At 41.5% G+C, this 26,441-nt stretch overlaps 1 protein-coding gene across 1 annotated transcript in view; it reads left to right on the plus strand.

Moving 5' to 3' along the window:
• PRDM15 (PR/SET domain 15) overlaps positions 1-26,113 on the plus strand; it is a 32,104-nt gene extending 5,991 nt beyond the window's left edge. The window contains exons 4-24 of the mRNA XM_058824932.1: positions 192-444; positions 1,582-1,707; positions 4,047-4,145; positions 4,940-5,167; positions 5,793-5,928; positions 6,955-7,136; positions 8,558-8,652; positions 9,412-9,499; positions 10,188-10,355; positions 11,522-11,616; positions 13,120-13,251; positions 13,620-13,754; positions 16,084-16,247; positions 16,695-16,774; positions 17,354-17,473; positions 18,158-18,289; positions 18,786-18,869; positions 19,056-19,231; positions 20,339-20,419; positions 20,752-20,964; positions 21,939-26,113. Coding sequence (XP_058680915.1) covers positions 192-444; positions 1,582-1,707; positions 4,047-4,145; positions 4,940-5,167; positions 5,793-5,928; positions 6,955-7,136; positions 8,558-8,652; positions 9,412-9,499; positions 10,188-10,355; positions 11,522-11,616; positions 13,120-13,251; positions 13,620-13,754; positions 16,084-16,247; positions 16,695-16,774; positions 17,354-17,473; positions 18,158-18,289; positions 18,786-18,869; positions 19,056-19,231; positions 20,339-20,419; positions 20,752-20,964; positions 21,939-22,421 — 3,270 coding nt within the window. The 3' untranslated portion in view covers positions 22,422-26,113. The remainder of the gene's footprint in view (positions 1-191; positions 445-1,581; positions 1,708-4,046; positions 4,146-4,939; positions 5,168-5,792; positions 5,929-6,954; positions 7,137-8,557; positions 8,653-9,411; positions 9,500-10,187; positions 10,356-11,521; positions 11,617-13,119; positions 13,252-13,619; positions 13,755-16,083; positions 16,248-16,694; positions 16,775-17,353; positions 17,474-18,157; positions 18,290-18,785; positions 18,870-19,055; positions 19,232-20,338; positions 20,420-20,751; positions 20,965-21,938) is intronic.
• Positions 26,114-26,441: the final 328 nt, after the last annotated feature.

Consider the following 26,441-nt stretch of genomic DNA (forward strand, 5'->3'; position numbering starts at 1 on the left):
CAGTCTTGCTCCTGGTTGTCTGTCTCATCTGAAGGTGTGACTAAATAAAAGATTCCTGATGCAGGACTTGAGGTTTGCTTCGTCCCTGATGTCCATTGAAAAGAAACCACTGCAAAAGCAGAAAATATTTTTTTCCCTTAACTTTCTATAATTTCTCATGGTTTTTATTCTGTGCCCATTTTGCTTGGCAGGTGTTCCAGAAGGAAGGGCCCCTGGTGTATTTTGACACCACAAATGAAGATGATTGCAACTGGATGATGATGGTGCGCCCAGCCACCGAGTATGAGCACCAAAACCTCACAGCCTTCCAGCATGACAATGACATTTACTTCACCACCTGCCAGGACATCCCCCCAGGAACTGAGCTGAGAGTGTGGTATGCAGCTTTTTACGCCAAAAAAATGGAAAAGCCAGTGCTGAAGCAGGTCACTAGTGTTGCCAATGGTATGTGTGGGGGCCTTTCTTCCTTCCTAAGGGCCCGGTGCTGGCAGGGACTGATAGTCCCTGCCTGTTGGAGTTGACAGTGCTGTTTATCCAGTGGGTTCTTATCCTGCACAGTCAGGCCAGCCTGCACACGTGGGTGCCCTGCAAGAAAAAGGTGTAGATGCTTTACCATAATACAGCCAGGTTTTTTTTTAAAACAGGTGGCCTACTTAATGGTTCAGCCTCTTCAGAATGGATAGACTGGATAAATAGTCCTTAACTAAAGATTTGGTGTATCAGATAATTTGTATCAAATCATTTCTGGGTGGGTAGAACAGCAAAGGAGCTCAATTATCAGAGAAATCTGTATACAGAGTTGATAAAGAAGCCACTCTTCAGTTGCAGTGAAAATGGTTTGGTTTTGCACAGAACTGTTACAGAGTTCTAAAAAGCTAGATTTCTCTTAAGCATCCTCACATGGGACCCACTAGAGCAAGATCCACGTGGCTGTGCATTGGAAAGAAAGGCAGCAGATATTTTAGTATCTGCATTAGAATTGCCACAAGTTCCAGTGTTTTCCCCTTTGTTTTCTCCTACTTTTCCATTTCTACAGCTGAAAGGCAAGATCCTTTGTCATTGTAAGGGTGTTTTCTTCCTGCTCTTGAGCTGGGAGTACTCCCTGGATGTTATTACTGCTCTGCTGGGTATAATTTGGGGTGACAGATTTGGGAAGAAGCCATTGCCACCAGCTTTATGGCTGCCCTTGATCCTAAGCAGAGTCTCAAGTGCTGCAGCTGAATCAATGCAGCTGACATGTTTCTGTGCTCTGAGATGTTTCCAGTTGGTATTAACTGAGAGGTTTCATATTTTCCCTCTTTAATTTAACCTGTTCATGTATTTTTGGGGGGTTATGGGTATTTTAAAATACTGTTAAAATATGCCCTGCACTCTCTGTTCAGCACTTCATGGTTCACTCCAGAATATTTAAGGCACAATGGGTGAGATATAAGAATGTTCTGGTTAAAATTTTCCATGAGAATGTTATTTGCAGGCCTGTTACAGAATAAAACCTTCTGACTGTTGTTACTGCCCTCAGCACAGAGCAAGAGTCAAAGGGTCTGGGCAGTAAAGATGATGAACTCTTTTTCCTCTTCACAGATACATCCTTGGTAGCAATGGAGTCTGATAAAGAAGGAAATAATAAGGTCTCTTCAAAACCTTCATCTGCTGTCTTACCCCATAAAAAAAACAAGAAATCCAGCATTTTAGCAGCTGATCCAGCAGGTATGCAAAATTATTGTGCTCTTAAGGAAGATAGAGGGCAGATACAGGTGTGCAGAGCTGTTAGGTCTAACACTCCTACATGTGTATTATGGATAGATAACTTCTGGCAAATACTAATTTAGAGAGGATTTGAAAGCCTGAATTTTTCTTTTTGTTTTCATGGGCACAGTGCTTGAAGTACATACACAGGTTAAAAAGTGACAGAGGGGCCAGTAAACTTTTAGGCACATTATTTTCATGAAAACCACAAATACTCCTGACTTTGGAGATGGTTAGTGTTGGGATGGGGGCAATCCCCAATAAAATCTTCATTCTGCCTGTGCAAAGTGTAGTAATTCAAATGATCAGGCCAAGCTCTAGAAGAAAACATTTCAAATGTTTGGAATATAACCAAATTTGGAGCATTGGTCATTACCAAATTACAACAATACCATAGAATATGCCACTATAAGAGTTCAAACTGTTCTAAATTACAGAAACTAAAATTTCAATAAACTTACAAGCAATAAATATTCTCTTGGCAAAGAACACATGGCTGAAAAAGTACCTATATAAATAGTGTCACAGGATCTCTGTCCCAAGGATTCTTTACAAAGCAGTGCTCCCCTCACCCAATCTCTGCAAAATGCAACAGTGAAATTAAGAACCCACTTAACACAAATTTCAAAAATTACACTCAGAGTACACAAGATCAAAAGAAAACCATTCTAGGTGTGCTCTTTGAGAGGTTATTTTCCTAAGCTTTGCTTGTTAAAGGTAGCTGGGAGGAAAGGAGGGGAGTTGTTGCAGGTGTGTTCAGAGCAGCTGATCAGAGGATCCATTTGTCAGCTTGGGTTCTGCCACAGCCAAACTCTGAAGTTGACTGAGGAGTTGTTTCAGTTTGGCATTATTGATTTTTCCAGAGGTAAAATGAAGGATTGGAACAGCCCCTCCTACATCCTTCACCCTACTGCCTCAAAGTCCAACCTCAGCAGAAACAAAAAGCTGCCTTTTATATTTTGGGAACCCTGAGGTGTTCCCACTGATTTGGTGCTTCCAAAACAAAATTTTCTGCTTTTGATTTTGTTTGCCTCAAGTCATATACCTCAAGCAGTTGCCAGCTGTCAGATGTGTGGTTCCAAGTCAGCCAGGTTGCCCTGCAGCTACCCTGGAAGCCTGAGGAAGTGGGAATTTAAGAAAGACCTGAATTTTCCTGACAAACCAGTACCAGGAGCAGCTAAGGAGCAAGGGAAGTGCAGAGTCAGGCACAACTAAATTACACAGAATCTTGGTTTGCTGCTTTTGTCCTCCTGGACTGAGCCCTCAAGAAGTTCTTTATGTAGCCTGTGAAGAGAGATTTTTTTTTGCTGTATTGCCAATTTCTTATTAATTTATTTATTGCAGCATGGATGAGGTTATACCTCTGTAGTGCAGAGTGTTGAATGATCTCCTGCAGCAGGAAACAGCCTCTGCCTCAGAGAATCCTTTATTTTGAGAGCCAGCACTGAAAAGAAGGAATGACTTTACTGTCCCTTTACAGATGGGGTCCTCGGGCAGAGAGAGATGAGCTGCCATGTAATGACCATCTAGAAGATCTGTGGCACAAACTGAGGCACAATTGGAATTCCCTGTGCTGCCATTCACTTACCCTGACTTCAGTGTCATCCTCTGCAGAAGGAGTGTTACTCAGCTTTTTGTGTGCCAAAAAAAATCTCTGAATCAGTCCAGATTTATCAGATCCTCTTGACAAATTTATCATCTAAGGACTGAAATACAAAGGACTGTGAACAGAGTTACTCTTCCTGTTTTATTTTTTTTATTCCAGTTTCATTTTTGCCCTAATTTCTTCACCTTTCCTGAGCTGATGTGTTAATTAAAGTATTAGTGTGGTGATTTCATAGCACATGTAATTAATGAAACTGCTGAAACCCAGGTTTTCATTGTCCTCACCCTTACTTCCACTAATCCAAATGTTCTTACTCTGCAATGCCCTTCACAGAGGTTTGTCCTGCTTCTGTCCTCAGCTAATCCATAAGAAGACTGGTAACTCTGGTTTTAAAGGTGCTAAAAATTGCTTTATGCCATGCCTTTTATGAACTCAGTTCTTTAGAAAGTGATAAAGAAGCCCTCAGGATTTTACAAGGGCACAGATATTCTCTCCTGGCATCATTTATATCTTCCAATAGTTCAACTCCTCATGTTTGGAGTATCCTGAAATAGTCCCAGCTGCCCCCAGGGGTCTCTTACTGCTTAAATTGTATCTTGTGATACTCAGGGAGTTACTGCAAGATAAACAATGCTACAAGGCTTTACCACCTCCCCATTGTCAGAGTATTTCAGTATTTCTTGTTGTGATTTAGTGAACACTCCAGAAGGCAGTGGAACAGCAGAAGCAAAGCCCAACCAGTGGACGTGTAAAGTGTGTTCATCTGCTTTCCAAGAGCCCCAGCTGCTGACAGGTAGGAAGTGCTAGAAATTCATGGGAGAGCACTGAGAATCCTCAGCAGAGTTCTGCTCTCCCATGGCTGTGAAGCCATGCACCACCCATGGTGCAGGAAGAGAAAAATTTTAAATTTTGTGCTCCTTTAAGGAAAGCAGTAGTAGGGAAGGCAGAACAAGGATATTTTGACCATAGCAGTGTCCTGTCTCTGGACAAACAGCTGTAATGTTGAATCTAGAAGAAATAAAATTAGAAGAAATTAAAAAAAAAGATATAATAAAAAAACTAGAAGAAATAAAATTGTGATCTAGAAGATGATGTGACTGTCAGGAAAATCAAGGATAGGGAGCTGCATGAGCAGTGTAAGGTCAGTGATGCCAGGTTATACTTTGTGATATTGTCCATCTGGTATTTAGGGCACAGATTGAGTAAGGGTAATGAAGTACATATTTTGCAGCTATTTTATGCAGTTTTTCAGAAGAACTTAAAATTATTTAGAAGATTTGGCCATTTGATGAATCTTTTTTGAAAAGGGGACTTCAGTCAGTAAATAACTTGGACATTTGGAAAAATGTACTCATTATTAGAAACACAAACTTTTTGCTGTGATATCAACCGATCTTAAAACTTCAGCTCTTGTGACTGTTGAATAAACTGTAGGCTTTGATTTTTGAAGCTATTGTGGCTGCTTTTGAAATAATTTGAAGTCACTGCAAAGTGAAATGGACCTGATAGATGGGCTTCAGCTAGTTCCATTTGAATATTTTAAGCATGATTTTCTCCTTACTCTCCTATTCTTCCTTATCCACCCAGAGCACTTGCTGAGTCACCTGGAACAAGCCAAAGGTGCCTCCCCAAGCAGCCAAAATGATGCTGAGAAAGCAGAGAAAGCAGCAGAGGCTGTGCCAGCAGATCAACCAGTGGCAAGTGATACAGCCAGTGCCAGCACAGACTCGAGGAGAAAGGCCAGGAGGGGGAGAAAAGCCAAAACAGCAAAAGTAGAAACACCTCTTGTCATTGATGAAGAGAAAGATCCTGCAGGTAAGACAGAAATCTGGAAAATGCTAAGCAATATATCTGCTTATACATCTGTGATGGTGCCTTTGCAGAAAGGCCTGAAAAGCAGCAGAGACAAGATGGAGGTTTTTAGTTAGATCACTGAAGCTGCCAATTTACAAGTTTTGTTAGTTATTTCTGAGGGCCTGGAAGGCAGCACCTACAGAGTCACCTGCATTCTTCTGTGATGTTTGTAGAGAGCCCCAGGGAAACACAGGCTGTGAGAACTGCAAGAAGGAGCAGGAGAGGAAGCATCCTGCCTCTCAAGAGGACAAATTTCTCTATCTCAAGTTTAGTTTAGAAAGGGCTTTACCCTCCTTGAAGGGATGTTCTAATAGGAAACTTCATGAGGATTGGTCAACTGACCCTGCAGTAATAGCTTGGAAAGGTAAGAAGTTAGAAAAAGTTGAGATGTCCCTGCCTGTGGCATGGGGTTGGATTTGAATTTTAACAATCCCTTCCAACCCACACTGTTCTGTGATTCTTTGAATTCTTTCCTTATGGACAATTGATTTGTCCAGTGCCACCTCTTATTACAAATCCTGCATTTGAGGTTTTGTTTCCAGCTGTCCACATTACTGCTGTGTTTATTTCTTTGGTGTGTGTGCAGTGGAACGTGTGGCTGACGCTGTCCCTGAGGTCCCTCCAGAGGAGGTGGCCCTGCCCCCAGCTCCAGAAGAGAGCATCATGGACCTGGTTTTAGGAAAGATGCCCAGCAGCACAAACAGCATCAGCTCAGTGACAAAGTAAGTGTTCTGGGATGCACAATTTCCTCTTACTTGTATCTAAGATGATGTAGCATGCAACAGTTCTGCTCAACTTCTGGCCACACAGATGCTCTTTTTTATCAGCATAAAAAAATTGTGTGATGCTGCTGCTTCAAGAGGTGATTTTGAGTGCCCCTTGTACACTGGTAGGATTTTGGAACATAACATAAATGAAAATTTCTTTTTTCATCATGTTACTGCTTTTATTCTGTGTTTCCAAAAGCCTCCTGCAGCTGCAAGGTGAAATTTACTCCCATTGAATGTTAGTGATAAGACAGGCAAAGAAGTTTTTTTCTTTCAGAATATGTTACTAATTTTTATTATTATTCAGTCTTGCTTGTCATCTTAGCTCATGAATGACTTCATGTTGATTTTGATACTTCAGATTTGGAGCAGTAGGAGGGGAAAACTTCAGTATAACAGAACCTCAGGGAGACTCTTAAGTATCACATGATTAATTCAGATTCTTTGATGTCTTTTTGTCTTGGTAAAATTGGCCTTTTGAATTTTTTTTTTTTTTTTATAATAGAGCACTCCATTTTTATGAATTAGCTAGTAATGGTATATATTGAAGTCCTTAGCAGACACAGAGCCATCCAAAGTCATTTCAGCAGGTGGTTGTGCTGGGAAATGGCACAGTGCTGCTTGGCACCCTGCTGCCCTCTGCCCAAATACAGCTTAGATGTGGGGGCTGCCAAGCTTCCCAAGCTGAGCTAGAGCTGATGTTTTCAGAGCAGAACAGACCCTTTCTGTCCCTCTGAGGGGCCTGCAAAGAGAATCTCTGCTGCTGCTTTTTGCATCATTGGTTCTGGGTGAAGAAAATTTGGAATGAGTGACACCTGCAGCTTCCAGGGGGTGGCCAGGGGAGCACCTTGGAGCTGGGCAAGCTCCATCCAGGCCCCCTTCGCTCCTGCCAGGAGCTGAGTTTAACACTCCTCTAGTTTTTACTAGCTCTGTTACAACCTGTGGGCTAGCTTTCAGTCCCTGCCTTTCTCTCTAATCCAGTAGGTTTGCTCATCACCAAAACACCATGTCCCTCAAAAGAAGTTTCATTCTCTCCAGTAGACACGGGATTCGGCGGAAGCTGATAAAGCAGCTGGGGGAGCACAAGAGGGTCTATCAGTGCAGCATCTGCAGTAAGATCTTCCAGAACAGCAGCAACCTCAGCAGGCACATCCGTTCTCATGGTGGGTTGGCTTTTCCCTTGGCTGGAATTGATTTTATGTCTTGATTTTCATTGATTTTATGTTTTGGTTCCACCTTCGAGTTAAACATCGGGGCTCGTTTTAGGGACTGGGATATGTATTTATAAGAGCTGGTTTTGCTTTTTTCTTTCTTTTAAGTCTCTCTAGGAAACTTAGTTTTTGAGACCAAAGCATGAGAAGATATCTATTCTGAGATATAGAAGATATCTATCTATCTATCTATCTATCTATCTATCTATCTATCTATCTATCTATCTTATTTATTGCAACAGATAATGCCAAATTGAAGTTGGAAGTATTTAAAGTAATTAAAATTTGAATTAGGTACATCTTTTAAATGAGGGCAAGGATGTGATGTTTTTTGCAAAGCTTTTATTGCCTTTAAATTGATACATAAATATCACCCCCATCTTCACAGGCACATGGGTGAAGGAAACTCTTAATTTTTCAGACCAAAGCATGAGAAGATGTCTATTCTAAAATATAGAAGATATCTATCTGTCTATCTATCTATCTATCTATCTGTCTATCTATCTGTCTGTCTATCTATCTATCTATCTATCTATCTATCTATCTATCTTATCTATGTTATCTATTGCAACAGATAATGCTGAATTGAAGTTGAAAGTATTTAAAATTTGAATTAGGTACATCTTTTAAATGAGGGCAAGGATGTGATGTTTTTTGCAAAGCTTTTATTGCCTTTAAATTGATACATAAATATCACCCCCATCTTCACAGGCACATGGGTGAAGGAAACAATTTTTCAGACCAAAGCATGAGAAGATGTCTATTCTGAAATATAGAAGATATCTGTCTATCTGTCTATCTATCTATCTATCTATCTATCTATCTATCTATCTATCTATCTATCTGCCTATCTATCTATCTATCTATCTATCTATCTATCTATCTACCTATCTATCTATGTTATCTATGTTATCTTTGTTATGTATTGCAATAGGTAATGCAGAATTGAAATTGAAATTATTTAAAATTTGAATTAGGTACATCTTTTAAATGAGGGCAAGGATGTGATGTTTTTTGCAAAGCTTTTATTGCCTTTAAATTGATACATAGATGTCACCCCCACCTTCACAGGCACATGGGTAACATAGCTGTGTAAATGTCAGGTGTTCTTCCACCTGTGATCTGCAGTTCCAGGAGTCTGTGTCCTATTCTAAGGATTCCATGAAAAATCATCACTGAAAAAGGGTGGGGGAGCTAAACCAAAATTGTTGGAAATGGTTAAAATCCATTGGTTAGATCTGCTGAAATACTAAATTTTTCACCACCAGCCTGTGTGTTTGCAGTTGCTTGTGCTTTGTTTTCCCCTGCCTTGCCTGGAGTTGGTTATTATCAATCACTGACTACTTCCCTTTCATCTTGATTGATCCCCTCAGGTGACAAACTGTTTAAATGTGAGGAATGTGCCAAGCTGTTCAGCAGGAAGGAGAGCTTGAAGCAGCACGTTTCCTACAAGCACAGCAGGAATGAAGTGAGTGCAAGGGGCTCTTGCAGGGTTTATGTGCAAAGGCACAGTGAGATTCCAGGTGTGAGCATGCCCTGCTCATGTGAGCAGGTATCCCATGGGAGCGAAAAAGGACAGAGAGGGAGTGTTAACATCTTATTTTAGAATAATTGATGGATTTGAAAAGTGCTTTTGAGCATGTGCAAACCCTTTTCCTATAGAAAATTGGTTTCAGGCATCAATTCCAGCAAGACAAGCTGGAGTTAGCTGGACCTGCATGACACAGAGGTGAGATCTGACTTGAGTTATGCTGCTAAATAGGATTGTTCCATTCTTGTTTGCTTGTCCTGTTTGATTTCTCCCCACTTATCACTCCTTTAATGTGTGAACTCTGCCTTTTGATGCTGCTGCCATAGAAATATCAAACACACCTGTAGTGGCACCTTATTAGTGACAATTTCCATTGTTGCTTGGCACCAGGGTCCTTAACTCTCAGATTGCTGCCACCTCTTCTGGAAGATGAGTCAGATCACATCTTGCTTCTCAAACCTTCTGTGTCTGTGTTGGACCAGATGTTCCACATCCACACAGGAGCATAGTTTTTGGGGTTTTTATAGCTCAGATGTAGGAGCATGGCAGGATAATACAGCATCAGAATTTTGCACCACTGTGTAGATAAATGCCCTCTTGAAGGATTAAAAATTGGAAAGAACAGAAAACAAAAGAAGTATTTGAGGTTTAGAATTTTCTGTCAGATGTGACTTGGCTGTTCCTGTTTGTCCTCAGGTGGACAGTGAGTACAGATACAAGTGCACCACGTGTGAAAAGGCCTTTCGGATAGAGAGTGCACTGGAATTCCACAACTGCAGGACAGGTGAGAATGGAAACTCTTCCTCTGGCATCTCTGCTCCATTCTGGGAAGATGTCCCCAAATCCATCTCAGCAGAGAAACTACAGAAAGGGAGTAGGGCTTTAGGTTTTTGTCATCATCACAGCAAGCAACCTGGTTTTGATAAGAAAAGTGTAATAACCAACGATCTGCAGAGCAACACATCCACTTAGGAATTGGGATTCTTTAGTATCTTCTGCTCACTTGTGTAATATCCTCACTGGTGTTTCCTTTGTTCACAGGTAATCTCTGTTTAACTTTTTTCCCTAAAACTAAGTTCTACCTCCCTCCTCTGAAACAGAGGAACTGGAGAGAGGACCAGTATTAGTGGTAATATGTACTTTTTTGGGATTGCAGTTTTCCTCAGCTTTCTGCAGTAGTCTCTAAATGTTTTTTTCTTAGTATCACTCCAACCTGTGCTTTTCTCCCATAGCCATCCCTTGTGGTTACTCATATTATTTCTGCTGTGATCTTATGCTCAAAAAATGCCATTCTGGTTACTTTTATGGCCTCACAATAATATTCAGTCCAGAATCACACAGGTAATTGCCCTTAGAGCAGAGTGATGGATTCCATGTTTAAAACCCAGATCCAACAGAGGAACCACCTGTCTCACAAACATACAAAACCTCTTTTCAGCTCTAAAGAGCTGCATGCTTTCTCTTGCTTACAGATGACAAGACATTCCAGTGTGAGATGTGTTTCAGATTCTTCTCTACAAACAGCAACCTTTCAAAACACAAGAAAAAACATGGGGATAAGAAGTTTGCATGTGAGATCTGCAATAAGATGTTCTACAGGAAGGATGTCATGCTGGACCATCAGAGGCGGCACTTGGAAGGTAAATTTACTGCAGATCAACCTAATTATTCCTCCTGAAACAGCAGTGAAAGTGGGCAGGTTAAGGAAATCATAGTGTGCATTATATCTTGAATGGTGGCTGTCTTTTTATTAATCAGTTACCTGATCAAGAGTTTCAAGTTTCAGAAAAATATGACATTTATGAAAAATAACAGTAGTGGGTCGAGAGGTGTTAACAGTCATGTGGAAGCTGCATGGCTTATTATGCAGCAGTTTAGATTAGCTAATTTTGTATTTTAATTTTGTATTTTAATTTTGTATTTTAATTATGTATTTTTCTTTCTTTGCATCCTGTTCTTCCTTTTTTAAAATGTGTGTGGTAACTTGAAAATCTGAAGGCAGAGAGTTAACTCTCTTGCTGAGAGTGACTACTACATAAATACAGTGTCAGCGTGTTATCTTTGAAACACTTGAGAATATGTGAAAATGAGGTTATGAGAGTTTGCTGTTCAAAGTCTCAATCATCTGAGGTTATTACAGGTACTTAAAGACTGGAAAAAGTTGGTACATTGCTCAACTTGTATTAGAATGTGGTTAGTGCCTTAGATGATAAAACTAAAAGTGATATTAAAAAAAAAAAGGAAGCGAGATTGTTTATTTTGTGTCCTGAACCAGAGGACAAGGGGCTGTATGACACTGGCAGTGTCTCATTTTCAGCTGTCACAGAAGAGCAGGAGCCCTCTGCCCTCCTGAAAGCAGCACAGAAAGAGGTCTGAAATCCTCTCTGAGCATTACAGCTGATGCTGGATGGTTGCATCTCTCCTTAGAGACTTCTTTTCTCTCTTTCTTAGTGAGGGTGAATTTCTGGGCCAGATACCACATTGAAGGGCCAAGGCCTACCAAATCTGCCTGTTTCCTGGTGTTGACAAAAATCTTTTTGCCAAAAGTGTTTTCAGTCACTTTACAGTTGCTTTAATAACCAACAAGCCATAACACATCACTTTGGCAGACTGCTTCTATATTCTTAAAACACATTTTAATTTAGAAATCACCCTTTTGTTACCAATTCAACCCTGCGTTGAGGCCCTTCCCAGTGTTTCACTCTCCTTCCCAAGTGTCCTTGTGAGCAGGCCTGCAGGCTGGAGTGGAAAGCCATGGTTTATTTCTTGTTTTGTGTTTTTTTTTGATGGGGACTGCTGTGTGAAGGGGTGAGGCGTGTGAAGAGAGAAGACTTTGAGCACAGCACGGAGAGCATGGTTCGCTACAAGAAGGAGCCCTCGGGCTGCCCCGTGTGTGGGAAGGTAGGAGCTGGTGCCAGTGTGCCATGAGAGGCTCTGCATTGTGGCTCCAGGGTGCTGCAGTTCAGTCCAGACAGGAGAAAACTGAGGGCATCCACCCATACATTTAAATCTCTCCAAGGGGTGTCAGAGGATGGTGCCCGACTCTTTTCGGTGGTGCTCAGCTGTGGCATTCACATTCTCTGAACAGAGAGAGACATAATTTTCCCTCCCAGGATTTTGCCTGAAGAAGCACAGAGAGAAGAAGAGAAAAGAATTCTTATCTCTATTTTCTCTGTGTTTCTCTAGGCAAAATACTGGGAGGGAGAATTATGTCTCTCTGTTCAGAGAATGTGAATACCACACTCAGCAATGGCACGAGGAGCAGAGGCCATAAAATAAAACACAACAAATTCCACCTCAGCATGGGGAAGAAATTCCTCACACTGAGGGTGGCAGAGCTCTGGAAGAGCTGCCCATGGAGGGTGTGGAGTCAAGTGAGGAAATTCCTCTTCAGACACCTGTAGCTCCATTATTTATCCAAGCCCGCTGTGGCCATGGATGGTGGGAGCTGTTAACACAGAGATGAGAGCAGACCTGAACTTCTTCAGGACACAACACACTGGAGAGTGTCACATGGCCAGTGTGTGTGTCAGTGAAATCTCATGGCTTATGTTATTTAAAATGAAGTTTTTCTGACTGGTTATAAACAGCTGGAGTTGACATTGGGAATCCTTTTCCATGGGGAATAAAAGTGAATTCGTGGTGTAGTCATGGCATAGTTGCATTTGAATGTTCAACACTCATGATCATAAGTCACTGTTGTCACAAGGAGTGTGGGTTAACTTGTGATTTTATAAATGTTTAATGATTCATGGTGCAAAAGGCACCTAAGAACTCTTCAGCTGATCTGCAGACCTCTGATTTTGGTGCTTTGGATATGTTTCATACCAGTCAAGGTAGATTTTATGACTATATCTTTTTAGAGATAGATGGAACATTGGTGATTCAAAAGATGCTGTCTAAATATTTCAAATTCTACTCTGTGTAATTCTGCTGCAGCTTTTTTTTGGAAGTCCACTCCTGTTTTTCCTGGGGATTGGAGAACCTTGTTTTTTCCAGGAAACAAGGGGTAAAAAAAAACCCCAAACCACCTGCTTTTCCTGGTAATTTGAGGGGAAAACCGCCTGTTTTTCATGGGAATTGAGGAAAAACTGCCCCAAACTCGCCATTTTTCCTGGGAATTTGGGGGATCCCTCCCTCTAAACCCCTCCCATTGGGGGCTAGTTTCAAATGACAAATGGCTTGTTTCAGTCAGTTCCTTGGAACTCTGCCCCTGGATTTTGCCATGCCAGCAGTTCTGAGGCAGACTGCTAACAGGAGCTCCTGCATGTTTCTGGCCAGAAGGAATAAAAAAAGACAGTAAATGTGACAGTAAATGTGTTCTGTCACTGGATAGGTTTCAGAGAACTGTAGCCCTGCTGGATATGATCCAAAAATCCTTTCTTCCTTCTCTTTTCCTTTTAGGTATTTTCATGTAGGAGCAACATGAACAAACACCTTCTAACACATGGAGACAAGAAATACACCTGTGAGATCTGTGGACGGAAATTTTTCAGGGTGGATGTGCTGAGAGATCATATTCATGTCCATTTTAAGGTATTGTGTTAATAATCAGATTGTTTTGCCAACACTGATTTGTAAGGAATTAAATTGAAAGGGAATTATATCACTCCAGTGGTGCTGATAAAGATGCTTTTATTGATGTAATACTGTACCAGTTGAGTCTCTTTACATGAAAATTCCTTTTATATGTAGAAAAAATAATATTAGTTGTTTGAATAAGTTATTCCTTATATGGACAGAGAAACTCTGGATTGAATGAAACAAGAGGATATTTTAAATAAATAATATTACAGCAGTTAATGCAAAGCAGCTTGCATGGAAGCAAAAGGTGACCAGGCCTTACTTTTTGAAGAAGTTTAATAGATTAAAAACAAAATATTCTTTTCCTTTATTTTACACAGGACATAGCCCTAATGGATGATCACCAGAGGGAAGAGTTCATTGGTAAAATTGGAATCTCATCAGAGGAAAATGATGACAACTCTGATGAAAGTGCAGATTTAGAGCCTCACAAGTATAGCTGCAAAAGGTGCCAGGTAGCTTTAAATGCTTTCAAATTAACTTGTTTTGGGATGGGGGAGGGAGTGGGGGAATTTATAAATAATTCAGAATTTTAAATAACATTAAGAGCTCTCAAAGAGAAGGCAAGTTCTCAGGTCTGCTGTCTTCTGCAGTGCTGTTACCTCTGATCTGTGAACTGAGGCTATTCCATAAGAATTGAGGTGCTGTCCAGCAAGGGGGGTGATAAACACTAAAAAAAGGAAAGACAGACGCATTCACTTTCTCCTGTGAGGAAGAAAACAAGCAAAACTGGAGGAAGGATCAATAAAGGAACACTCACATCTCAGACTGCCTTTCAGTTATGTGCAACTTTAAATGGTGGCAGCATTTCTGATTGATAGAGTCCACAAATTGATTAATTTTTATGAGATCAGAAGGTTCTTTAATGGATATCCAGTGTGGAGGAGTAAGATTGCTGCTTATGTTCAGAGTGATTGCTTATTTTCACCCTGCTCCATTGCAAACAGGATGATGTTGGAAGTGCTGCTGGAATGTAATTCACTCAGTTGTCAGCTGAGAGGGGAAGACTTTTTAGACCTCTCACTGTGTGGCTTTTGCCATTTTCTAAAGAAATAATGGGTCCTTAAGGACTCTGTGCCCTCCCTGGGTGAGCACACTGTGCTGGGGCAGCTGGAGTACAAAACCACTCAGTGAGAACAGCAAAACTGACTCAGGGACAGGGAATTTTTGGTTGTACAGCTACTGGAAATCAGTCTTACTTCACAGCCCACACTTAATGTGGTGAAAGTTCTTAATTTACCTTCATTTTAAGACCTGGCGATAATAATATTTCAGTTTTCTTCTCTGGGAGATGGTTTTCAGTGCAAACTGATTTTAACTTTGTGTCAGTAAACATGTGAAGTTGTGGTGTCACAGCAGTTCATCATGTTCTTGCTTTCACTGTGCTGATTTTCTTGCCTGACACTTCATGGGTACATAAACTATATAAAATTGGGTGCTTGGGTACATAAACTATATAAAAAGTGAGGGCAGTTGGGCCATTCAAATCAGAAAGATCTTGTGGGAAGTTGGGGTTTTTCAGTGCTTTTGCAGGTGTTTGTGAAGTAAATAGTTGTGTAAGGGCACAGCTGTGGGAAATGGGATTTGATGTGAGGAGATGGGGACACTGAACAGCCAAAGGGAGAACAAATACAGATAACTCTTGGAGAAATCTCTTTTCTAAGCTCTTAAAACATCTGGTTTACTTGGTGTCAAAGTACATCTTCAGCAAGCTGTGCAGTGCTGTTAGAAATGCCCTGACTAGTTCCAGAATTGCAGCAAAAGACCATGTCAGTATGGCACTTCACCCTGGCATGCTGGAGCACATCTGGATGTGCACATCTGGAGCTCAGTAGTGCAGCACCTGTCTGTTGTAGCTCCAGGAGCTGAGCCAGAGTCACTGCCCTGCAGTGCCTGGAGATTCCAGCCCTTCAGGAGCTGCTGCCAAAGCTGCTGGTGCAGGAGCTCACCATGGCCCCAGAGCCCAGCAGGCATTTCCTCCATCTCTGGTGTCCTCACTCTGCAGAATCACAGAATAATCTGAGCTGGAAGGGACCCTCAGGGCTCACTGAGTGCAGCTCCTGGCTCTGTGCAGCCCCTGCAGTCCCACATGTGCCTGAGAGCATTGTCCAAACACTCCTGAGCTCTGTCTCGCTGCAGTGACCAGAACCTGGGGAGCCTGCTCAGTGCCCAATCATCTTCTGAGGGAGAAACCTTTGCCTAATACCCAACCTAAACCTGCCCTGACACAACTTCAGGCCATTTCCCCAAGTTCTGTCAGTGTCACCACAGAGCACAGATCAGTGCCTCCCCCTCACAAAAAGTTGTGATTGCAGTGAAGTCACCCCTCAGTCTCTTCTTCAGGCTGAACAGACCAAGTGCCCTCAGTGGCTCTCCCAAAGCTTCCCCTGCAGACCCTTCACCATCTCTGTAGCTCTCTGGACATTCTCCAGTAGTTTAATATCATCCCTGTACTGTGGTGACCAAAACTGCTCACTGTAGTCAAGGTGAGCTGGTGGAGGTTAAACCTGGCTGTTCCTCAGTGCACAAACAACTCAAGGTCCTTTTATTGTGCAGAAGTGGAGACACCATCTCCATCCAGAGAAATTGAGTGAATTGATGTCCTGTAGCAGCATGCTTGTAATATCCAAAGAATTTGAGGCCTAAACCCAGCTGCCACAGGTTTTTCATCCAGTGGCACACAAGATTTTAGTGCGACACAGGATATTTATGTCTGCTCAATGTTACTTGCTTGTGCCCAAGGACTTTTTTTCCCCTTGCATTCACTATTGGTTCATTCCCCAGCTGACCTTTGGCAGAGGGAAGGAGTACCTGAAGCACATCATGGACGTGCACAAGGAGAAGGGTTATGGCTGCAGCATCTGCAACCGGCGCTTCGCCCTCAAGGCCACGTACCACGCGCACATGGTCATCCACAGGGAGAACCTGCCCGACCCCAATGTGCAAAAGTAAGGCTTGTTCCACTGAGGAGAGCTGCCTGCTTGCAGTTCTAATGGTTCTGCCACCTGGGGTGCTCTTAGGGAATTTGGCTGGGCTAAAATAACTGTGAAATTTGGGTTAAAATGTTTTATTATGAGCTTGAAATGTGTGTAGCTGGTGGTTGGCTTCACAAGGGTTGATGAGTCAGCAGCCTCCCAGTTTGGGCTTTGCAAAGTGTAAATCAGTGATTTTAATAAATGGTTTTGGAAAAAAATTGTGTGTATAGCAATGCCAGACTGCTCCAAGCTTGCAGTCAGCTTGGGGGTTTCTTAAGGCTCATGTAGAAAAACTTGTGCTTCAAGGAACTTTTGGAGTAATTAATATTAGCAAATTGAAATACACTTAGTGACAGAGATGCCTGAGAATCACCTCTGCCTCAAGAGAAGAATCACAGTTTTTGGTCTCTTTGGTTTCAGATACATCCATCCATGTGAAATCTGTGGTAGGATTTTTAACAGTATAGGAAATCTGGAAAGACATAAGCTAATACATACAGGTAAAAATGTTGTTTCTTTATAATTATCAATACCAAAGAGAAATTTCTGTTGCCCGTGCCTGCCTTTTTTTTTTTTGCTAGAGGATTTTCACTCTATGTTACAACAAGACAAATATAAGATTTATTCTTTTAGAGTAAACCAGTTTTCTAAAGCAGGGAATATTAATGAAGAGATTTGATCTGGACACACAATCCAAATTCCTAGTTAATGTGTTTGCAGGATTCACCTAATTCTGTATTCTGTTCTTCCCCAAATTCTTCTCCATGCCACTTTCTCACCATTACACAGGCTGAAACCTGCTATTGCAAAATCATTTTTAACAGCTCATTACTATTTCATGCTATTCAGTCTTCTCCTACCTCAGGCTTTATCTGTTTTTTGTCACACAAAAAGCCAGCTTTTCTCTGGTCTTCAAAGTCTTCTAATTTAATTTGGGCCACAATATCCATGAAAGGTGTGCTTGTCAGCATAGGTGGACTGTTGCCCTCTAATTCACCACTTTAATTAGTTTTTAGGAGATGCACATTACTCATTGACATTTTTTTTTGTTTATGTTGTCTTTTAAATTTATTTTCAAGGTGTAAAAAGTCATGCTTGTGAGCAATGTGGCAAATCATTTGCTAGAAAAGACATGTTAAAAGAACATATGCGAGTCCATGATAATATCCGAGAATACTTGTGTGCAGAGTGTGGCAAAGGTATGTCTGCTGCCTTGTTTTCCATTCATTGTGATACTGAGTAGCAGGTGAATATCTGAATTAAAACAACTGCCATGCTGAGAGTAATGCCAGTGCTGTAAATCCTGCATTTTTCAGAGGTAGAAAATGTATTAATCAGGAGAATTGTTGTTACACAAGCTGCCCTAATTTTGTACAGTTTGGTTTCATGGGCTATAACACAACACTGATTTTAGTAGCATTTGTTTCTGTCAAGTTGAGGAATGCCTGATTTGCAGCACAAAAGGAAATGTAAGTTGATCTTTTCATTATAGGCTTTTTACAGGCTTAAAAAATAATTTTTCTCTGTAAGAGCCTTAAGAGTCAAAGTCACTTTGACTTTTTTAATTTCTCATGTTACAACTTGAACAAATCTGAGCTGGTATTTTAGTAAAAGACAGTAATAAGTCTGACACCTCTAAGGATGTTTTATCTTTGCTTGTCCCTACCGTTTCTCTATCAGTGATTACTCAGATGTTTTCCAGAGCTTTTTTCCTGGAATTAAAATAATAATGATGAAGTGCATTGCTACATTAACAATTAAAAATATGCAACTGTGGACTTGCAACAAGTATAAAATAGAGCTGTTGGTTAACACCATGAGCCTGATTTCTCCCCTGAAGGTGGGAGTGATGGACTAAGTGTCCTGTGCCTTCTGCCTGACAGGAATGAAGACAAAACATGCCCTTCGTCACCACATGAAGCTGCACAAGGGGATTAAGGAGTACGAGTGCAAGGAATGTCACAGAAAATTTGCACAGAAAGTCAACATGCTGAAGCATTACAAGAGACACACAGGTGAGGGCTCCAGAGATGGACAAAAGTTGCACTGAATCAGTTAAATCTTTCCCAAGAGAATTCTTACCTAGAGCAGTCAAACAGTATGACAAGAACAGATAAAATGTGCATGTTCTGCTCTTTGAAAAGTGAGGTTTTGTCCTGTCCTCAGCCAGGACCCCTTGTTCTACAAATAAATGCAGATTAGTTGGTATCACGTTCTGCTTTTTTTAAAGGTTCTTGGTCTAGGGTAACTCTACAGTGTTGGGGGTTTAAATTAGTGCTCAAGTTGTGATTTCCCAAAACATAATTCTACTTCCCACATCAGTTTCTCTGATATTTATTTTCTGCTGGATATAGTGGAATGGTTTAGCTAAAAATAGCTGGTGAAGGTAGGCTTCTGCCTTTTTTTTTTGTCTGTGATTTTCATTTTTTTAATGTCACTAATAAAAAACTCAGAATTGTCCCAGATTCCTTCAGGCTGCTTTCACAGGTGCCAAATGTGCTTTCAATGCAGGAATCAAAGATTTCATGTGTGAGCTCTGTGGCAAGACATTCAGCGAGAGAAACACAATGGAGACTCACAAGTTGATTCATACAGGTAAACCCTCTAAAAAGCAGTATCCAACAAAAATACCTCCATTTTGCTCCTTAATTTTGATTTAGACTGGCCAGTCTTGGAACTAACATTGCACATCCTGTTACCAAACATCAATTATTGCTCTCATTGAGGTGTTGGCAATCTGGTGCTCATCCATTGGGTTTCCTTCCTTCCCTCTGCCACCAGTAGGAAAACAGTGGACGTGTTCAGTGTGTGACAAGAAGTATGTCACTGATTACATGCTGCAGAAGCACATCCAGCTCACCCATGACAAGGTGGAAGCCCAGAGCTGTCAGCTGTGTGGCACAAAGGTTTCCACCAGGGCGTCCATGAGTCGACACATGAGGCGTAAACACCCAGAGGTGAGTGAGTTTGAGTGCTGGATTGTGGAATTTTTAAATTCTTTTTTTTTTTTTTAATGTTTATGGCCTTTGGTGGCTTGAAAGGAATTACTGTCTTTCCCTCTTTTTTTTTTTTTTTTCTGTTCTTTTGGGCCCAATTTTAAGTAGTATCTATCAAACATGGACTTAACTGAATGAGCCATTTCACTATCTGATTCTCAGTCCCTGAAAATGAAGGTCTGATTATTTAAATCTCTTTTCTTTTTCTACCCCAGCTTAAATGTATGTTTTTTCATGTTTTGTCTCCATCCATTAGGGAGTATAATGGATTCTTTTTTCCCCATTGTGTTCTGTGTATTCAGAAGTGATCTGAAAGAAGTGGTGAATAGAAAGGTGATGGCAGCATCTGCTGATGATGCAAAATTATTTTCAGTATTAAAGATGAATGCTGGCTGGAGAGAATGTGGATTAGAGGGATGTTTTGTCTGACCCCAGCAGGGTTTTTTCTGAGTTCTAAATATTGTGTTTCTCCTCAGCATTTCCTGTTTAGGTTTGATTAAGGCCTGTCTGTTCCCTTTGAGGCTTTTTAAAATTTTTTTTAACTACCAATTTTTCATTAGTATTGCTTTGCTGTTTTATCATGATGACTATGAAGGAAGTCAACAAAATGCTTTGTTTATTGATTTGGGGATTTAAAATGCAGCTACATATCTGAAATCCAGGGGACAATTTGTCTCCATTCTTTGATGAGCTGAGATGTGTAGATTCATCTGAAAATAATGAAATAGGACACAGTTGATAGGTTTATAAATTGAAATGCTTACATAATATTTCTTTTTTTCCAAACATGTTGAAATTCATCACGTCCCAGAGGGTTATGTTCTGTCTAGAATATGAAAATGGACATGTTCTTTTACTGTGTTTAAATTTTGCTGGATTTCAGCAAGAGGGAAAAGGTGATATGACAAAAGGTTATTTTAAAAAGCCACACTTAACTCTCTGTATTAAATACTACATGTAAAGTGTTAAGATTGCATCACTTTTGCTTGGTGATAGGGTTTATCAGGGAAATGCTGTGTTGTTTGACTGTGCTTTGCAGTGCTGCAGCTGACACCTCTCTGTGTTCAGATTCTTTCAGTGAGGATTGATGATTTAGAGCCACTGCCAGAGACAACCACCATTGATGCCTCTTCAATTGGGATTGTTCAGGTGAGCTCCAGGCCTGCTGCAGGGGGAGTGGGACAGCACTTTGTGGGTACAGAAACAGCTGGGTGTGGGCTGATGGGTGAGGAATGTGCTTTTTTAGAGAGTCAGCCCCAGTGGAACATGTCCAAGCAGCCACAAGCTGCTGATCTGCTTGGTTGTATAACAGGCAGAACATAATTACAGGGTGAGGTCTCAATCCCTGGAGTCAGGATTTTGCTGAAGTTTGTTTCTTTGCTTGAGAACTGACAGTAAACCAGCTTCAGGTGATTGTCTCTTACTTGGAACCTCACTAAGCAAAAAGACTTGATGTTTTGTTTGGAAATGTGTTCCTGCAGCCGGAATTGGCCTTGGAACAGGGTGAACTACCAGAAGGGAAGCAGCATGTAAAAGCTCCTAAAAGTGGCCAGAAAAGAAAACAAAAGTCAGGTGAGGAGGAGGAAGCTCAAGTGCCTGAGGACCCTGCCTTCAGTGAATACACAGAGAAGGAAGGTGAATTCACAGGGAATGTTGGAGATGAAACCAATTCAGCTGTGCAGAGCATCCAGCAGGTGAGCTGCAGCAGGAGGGTGATGGGTGCCATTGCTTAGAGGGATAACACTTCTTTTGATTAAAAAAACATCACAACAGAGTGGTTGGAACATTTGGAGCTGATTGGATAAATTGTGGTAACACAAAGATGTGTTTAAAAACCCAAGAAATTGGACCAATAAGCTCCTCATGTTTGTTTCATTCCCTCTTGTGTTGGCATCAGTTTGTTTGCTGAAGATATCACTGGCTGAAGCTGGGATTAAAAGAGTGAAAGTTAATTTGTCTGTTTGTTCTGAATGTTCCATATCCCTCTCTCCCATCACCATCTTACTTGTACACTTGGAAGTTGCTACATTCCAAATTTCCTACTTTCCCATCTGTGTGTGGCTTCTCTTGCTGGCACCATGTGAGCCCACCAGCACTTCCCTGGTATTTGGTGCTCACTCAGAATCTGAGTGATCAGGTCACTGAGGCTGAGGTCACCTCTGTGTTTCTCCTCAGGTGGTGGTGACCTTTGTGTTTCTCCTCAGGTGGTGGTGGTGACCCTCAGTGACCTTTGTGTTTCTCCTCAGGTGGTGGTGGTGACCCTCAGTGACCTTTGTGTTTCTCCTCAGTTGGTGGTGACCTTTCTGTTTCTCCTTAGGTAGTGGTGATCCTCAGTGACCTTTGTGTTTCTCCTCAGGTGGCGGTGACTCTCAGTGACCTTTGTGTTTCTCCTTAGGTAGTGGTGACCCTCAGTGATTTTTCTGTTTCTCCTCAGGTTGTGGTGACCCTCAGTGATCTTTGTGTTTCTCCTTAGGTAGTGGTGACCCTCAGTGACCTCTGTGTTTCTCCTCAGGTGGTGGTGACGCTCAGTGATCTTTCTGTTTCTCCTCAGGTTGTGGTGACCCTCAGTGATCTTTGTGTTTCTCCTTAGGTAGTGGTGACCCTCAGTGACCTCTGTGTTTCTCCTCAGGTGGTGGTGACGCTCAGTGATCTTTCTGTTTCTCCTCAGGTTGTGGTGACGCTCAGCGACCCGAACGTCTCAGCGCCCTCCAGCTCGGTGGGACTCACCAACATCACCGTGACCCCCATCACCACGGCAGCTGGCACCCAGTTCACCAACCTGCAGCCCGTGGCCGTGGGCCACTTGTGTCCCCCCGAGAGGCAGCTGCAGCTGGACAGCTCCATCCTCACCGTCACCTTCGACACCGTCAGCGGCTCGGCCGTGCTGCACAACCGCCAGAGCGACATTCAGCTCCCGCCGCAGCCCGAGGCTCCCAACCCCCAGTCCGTGGCCCATTTCATAAACCTGACCACCCTGGTGAACTCCATTGCCCCCCTGGGGACCCCCCAGATGACAGAACAGCACCCCCTGAGCTGGAGGTCGGTGCCTCAGACTGATGTGCTGCAGCCCCCGGCGCCAGCCGCGCCGCAGCAGCCGGGCCAGCAGCCCGTCCAGACAGAGCAGCAGCAGCAGCAGATGTACAGCTACTAATTTATACTTGGCCATGGACAGTACTCAAAGACACAGAAAAACACACTGACCTTTGGAAAATTTCTACTAGGATTGTTTGCTGGATACCAAACAGAGATGGGAATTGAATTTCGTTGTTTATACAATGAAATTTAGGCTGAAATTGGCAGATCACCCTGCAACACCCCGGTCTGAGGTTCTCTAGACCTTGCACTGTCTTAAAAAATAACAGAAAGGGGAAAAAAATTCTCACCACAAATTTAGCACCCCCTTGCAGTTGTGCACTAAGATTGAGATTTGGCAGGTGCATCATCACACACCTTAACCAAAGCAGGGAAATCCTAAATTTTGCAGCACTTGTGATGTACAAAAACCCTTTCAGCCATACCATGTCACTTCTTTCCAAGTCTGGAAATGGCACCTGAAGATCTGTTCACAGTGGGTGGAATGTCCTTGTGGTCAGCTGGTAGAGACTGAAATGTGAAGACACAAAGGGGCAAAACAGGAATTGTCTTTGTTTCTTATCTTCTTTAGGTCTTGTATCTAACAACATCAGTAAAGTAGGTGGAATTTGGGGTTTTGGGGTGGGCATGAGAGTGGTGTGGAAGAAAATATTACCAATTATTTCCATTTTAGTCATGGGAAAAACCCTGTACCCATCAGGCAGTGATAGTGCTACTTGAGCCAGAGAGCTAATCCTGAAGCAAATTTTTATGGTCTTCTAGTCAAGTTTCAGTCAAGCCAATTACAAACTGAAAGAAGAATGTGATACAGTTTTATGTAATTTTTAAAACCTCCTCTTTCAATCTTGCATTTAGCTAATAGCCCTGAAGAGCAATCAATCCCCTTTGATGAAATTCAGGATGTGAATTTTTTTCAATTAGACTTATTTCATCCTGTAATAAACATTTGAGAAAGCATTCTTTTTATATATATATACATATATATATATATATAGCCTTTGTATTTTACTGTGTGTTTCTGGTGAGTATTTGTGTGGAAAACACTGTTACCAACACAATTCATGAATTATTTCATCCCCATGTCGCTGCTTCTCACAGGAAAAAAAAAAAAAGGATTCTGTTCCGTCTGTTCCCAAAATTTATTTCCAAAGTTCACAGCCACACACAAGGTTGTGTGAAGTGCAAGAAAAAGAAAAAGGAATGTCTGAAGCATATTCTGTGTCCTGCCACATGGAGTCAGTGTGCCCCAGTGTATAAAGGGTGAGGTTTGCATCACTGCTGGGGATGCAAATCCTGGGTTGGGTCAGAGCCCCTTCACTGCATTCTCCATCCATGGATGTGCAGTCTGGACTTTTGCATGTCAAGAAGATAGTGCTATTCCCACAGGGAAAATGAGCTGGTAGCAAAAACGAATAAACTATATATATATATATATATATATATATATATAAAATGTTGTTGCTTGAAATCCTAAAGGGCAAACCCTGCTGTGGCTGAGGAACAAGGTCCTTTGGGGCAGCAGACTGAGCCACAGAACTCTGCTGAAGGGTTTTATTTTTCCCTGAGGATAAAGCAGCTGCTGTGTCTGACAGTGAGGATGGGTTGGTGGTTGTAAAAATCCTGTCTGTGCTTATTGTATTTATGAAAAATTCTATGTTTTAGCAGAAATATGAGTAGGAACGACTTCAGCTTTGAAAGTCTCTATTAACATGGACTGCTTGACCCTTAAAGGTTGCCTTACAATCTCTACAACAAATTCTCCCAAAGTATAAATGTCTGGATATTAAAATTAACCTCCAGTGCTTTTCTTGGTGCCATGGCTGTGTCCAGAGGCTTGGGCTTTGTGTAAAGCTGCAGGACAGAGGTAGCAAAGGGATTTCTGGTGACAGAATTTGTGTGTCAGAGGAGCAGAAGTACTTTTAATTAAATGTCAACAGGTCTATAAAATACCTGCATGGGAGGGAGCAGTATTTGATGGGACAAGGATGCAGATGAAAAAGACAGGTACCTTCTAGCAGTGTGGGAGAAAGAATTTTTCATTCCCTGCTCACTTCTGTCTTCCTAAGGCACTTCTCACACAAATACTGTGAGATCCTGTAATTTTTTAGCCTCCCAATATCCTGAGAACAGTTCCTGGATTCTTTCACCACTGGCTTGAGCTAGTTCAGTTTCTCCTCAGCTGTCCTGCCCACAAATGCTTCTGTTTCACACCAAACCAATGGGCAAGAGGAAGCCAGGTTTTATTATGAAATATATTTTTTATGTACTTGAAACTTCTTTTTCCCCCTTTGTTTGCCTAATTGATAAAGGCACATTATCTTTTGTCAGGTGGAAAAAGGGGAAAAAAGGGGAGAGAAGCAAATTCTGTGATTGTGTGAAATGGAGAACTCATATGATTCTGTGAGATAGAACTCCTGTTACTGCAACACTTGAGTTGTTGTGGTAATACAGAATTTTTACACAATCAAAGCTTTTTTGAGACACATGTAAATGGTGATTAGGATTTTAATTGGGGAGGAAGAAGTTTTTTACCTTATCAGAGTCCATCTTCTCTATGTTGATACTACTGACAGTGGCATTTGTGCTGCATTTAATCTACCTGCATCATTTTAACACATAATTTCCTGCTTGATAAAAGTAGCACTCAAAGGAAATCAAGCTTTAGAGACCTCTCTGGCTTCACAAAATCTCTGTCCTACTGTAATCCCCTGGTTTTCTGTGCTCTTCTGGGGTTTGGCATCCCTCCCATGCTAGCTGGCCTCAGTACCCTCATCCAGGCAATGGGATCTTCCCTTTCTGGCAGTGGTTGATTCCAGGTGGTTTTAGAAGGAATGGTCCCACAGGAAGTGCTTGCATGCTGGATTTCACATAGAAATGTCCCTCTTCAATCTCTCAGAATCCCCAAAATCATAGAATAGCCCAGGCTGGAAGGCACCTCAAAAGATGATTGATCTGGTGCAGCCTTTTTCTGGGAAAGGGGAGCACAGGTGAGGTGACAGAATCATAAAATCATCATTAACCTGTCTAATTGCATCTTTTAAACCTCCAGTGACACAACTCTGGGAAGGTTGTTCCAGTGGCTGATTGTTTTTCCTGTAAAAATTACCTTAAATAATGTTCAGGAGAGGAAAATAAAACCACTGGAAAGGCTTAGAGTAGAAAACTCTAAATATTATCTTCCCAGAGCTCTCCTTTGAGCCAGGATTGTGAGTTTCTCCACAGCCCTTGCTGTGGTGCCTCATCATCATCTCCCAGCATGATTTTATTATCATTCCTGTTATTAACATCCATATGAGAAAATAACTGTATCTTGGGTGTGCTGCACCGTGGAAAAAAAAATCCAGAACAAATTATTCTGTTTGCTTTTTGTTTCAAATGGTTTTGTTTGGAGATGTTGGAAATTGCTGCCTTTTCAGACAGAGCTTCCCTTGGACAAGCAGTGACTGCTCTCCCAACTAAGCCTTTTCCAGGTGAATACCAAAGTTGTACTGATGCTGTTTTCAAGCTGCACAAGAAATAAAACCACTCCACAAGGGATGTGCAATCTAAATTTCCTCTGCCAATTTGTTCTCTGCCTTTTCAGCTGTAGGATGTGAAGGCTTTCTTATTTTGCATAACAGCTGTTCAGTCACAAACTGGAATTACTTTGAGCCAAAGGAGTGATGTTGTGTGGTGTTCTGTGTATTGTCATTGTTTATTGCTAAAATTATTTAATTGAATGCTGTCTGTGGCACACTGGGCTCTGAAGTAAAGGAGCATCAAGGTACAGAATCCTTTCTCTGCCAGTGTTATTCTTTACTGTTCCTTAATTAAGATACCAAACATTTTTTTTTCCTTCAAATCTCTTAGATTTGCCCCAAAAGCAAATAAGATTAACTCTCATCCCATGAAACTTTGTGCATCCCAAATTAGAGAAACACAGGGTAGCATTCTAAAATATTTATTCTGTAGCTTGTTATTGGTAATAAGAAAGCAAAAGAGATTGAATCTTTCATGGTTTCTGTGCTGAGTTCTCAGGAGAATTGACTGTATCAAGTGTTACTATGCTTTAGAAAACTAATTTTTTCTTTAACTGTGA

Source organism: Ammospiza caudacuta, chromosome 2, assembly GCF_027887145.1.
Source record: "Ammospiza caudacuta isolate bAmmCau1 chromosome 2, bAmmCau1.pri, whole genome shotgun sequence".
Lineage (NCBI taxonomy): Eukaryota > Metazoa > Chordata > Aves > Passeriformes > Passerellidae > Ammospiza > Ammospiza caudacuta.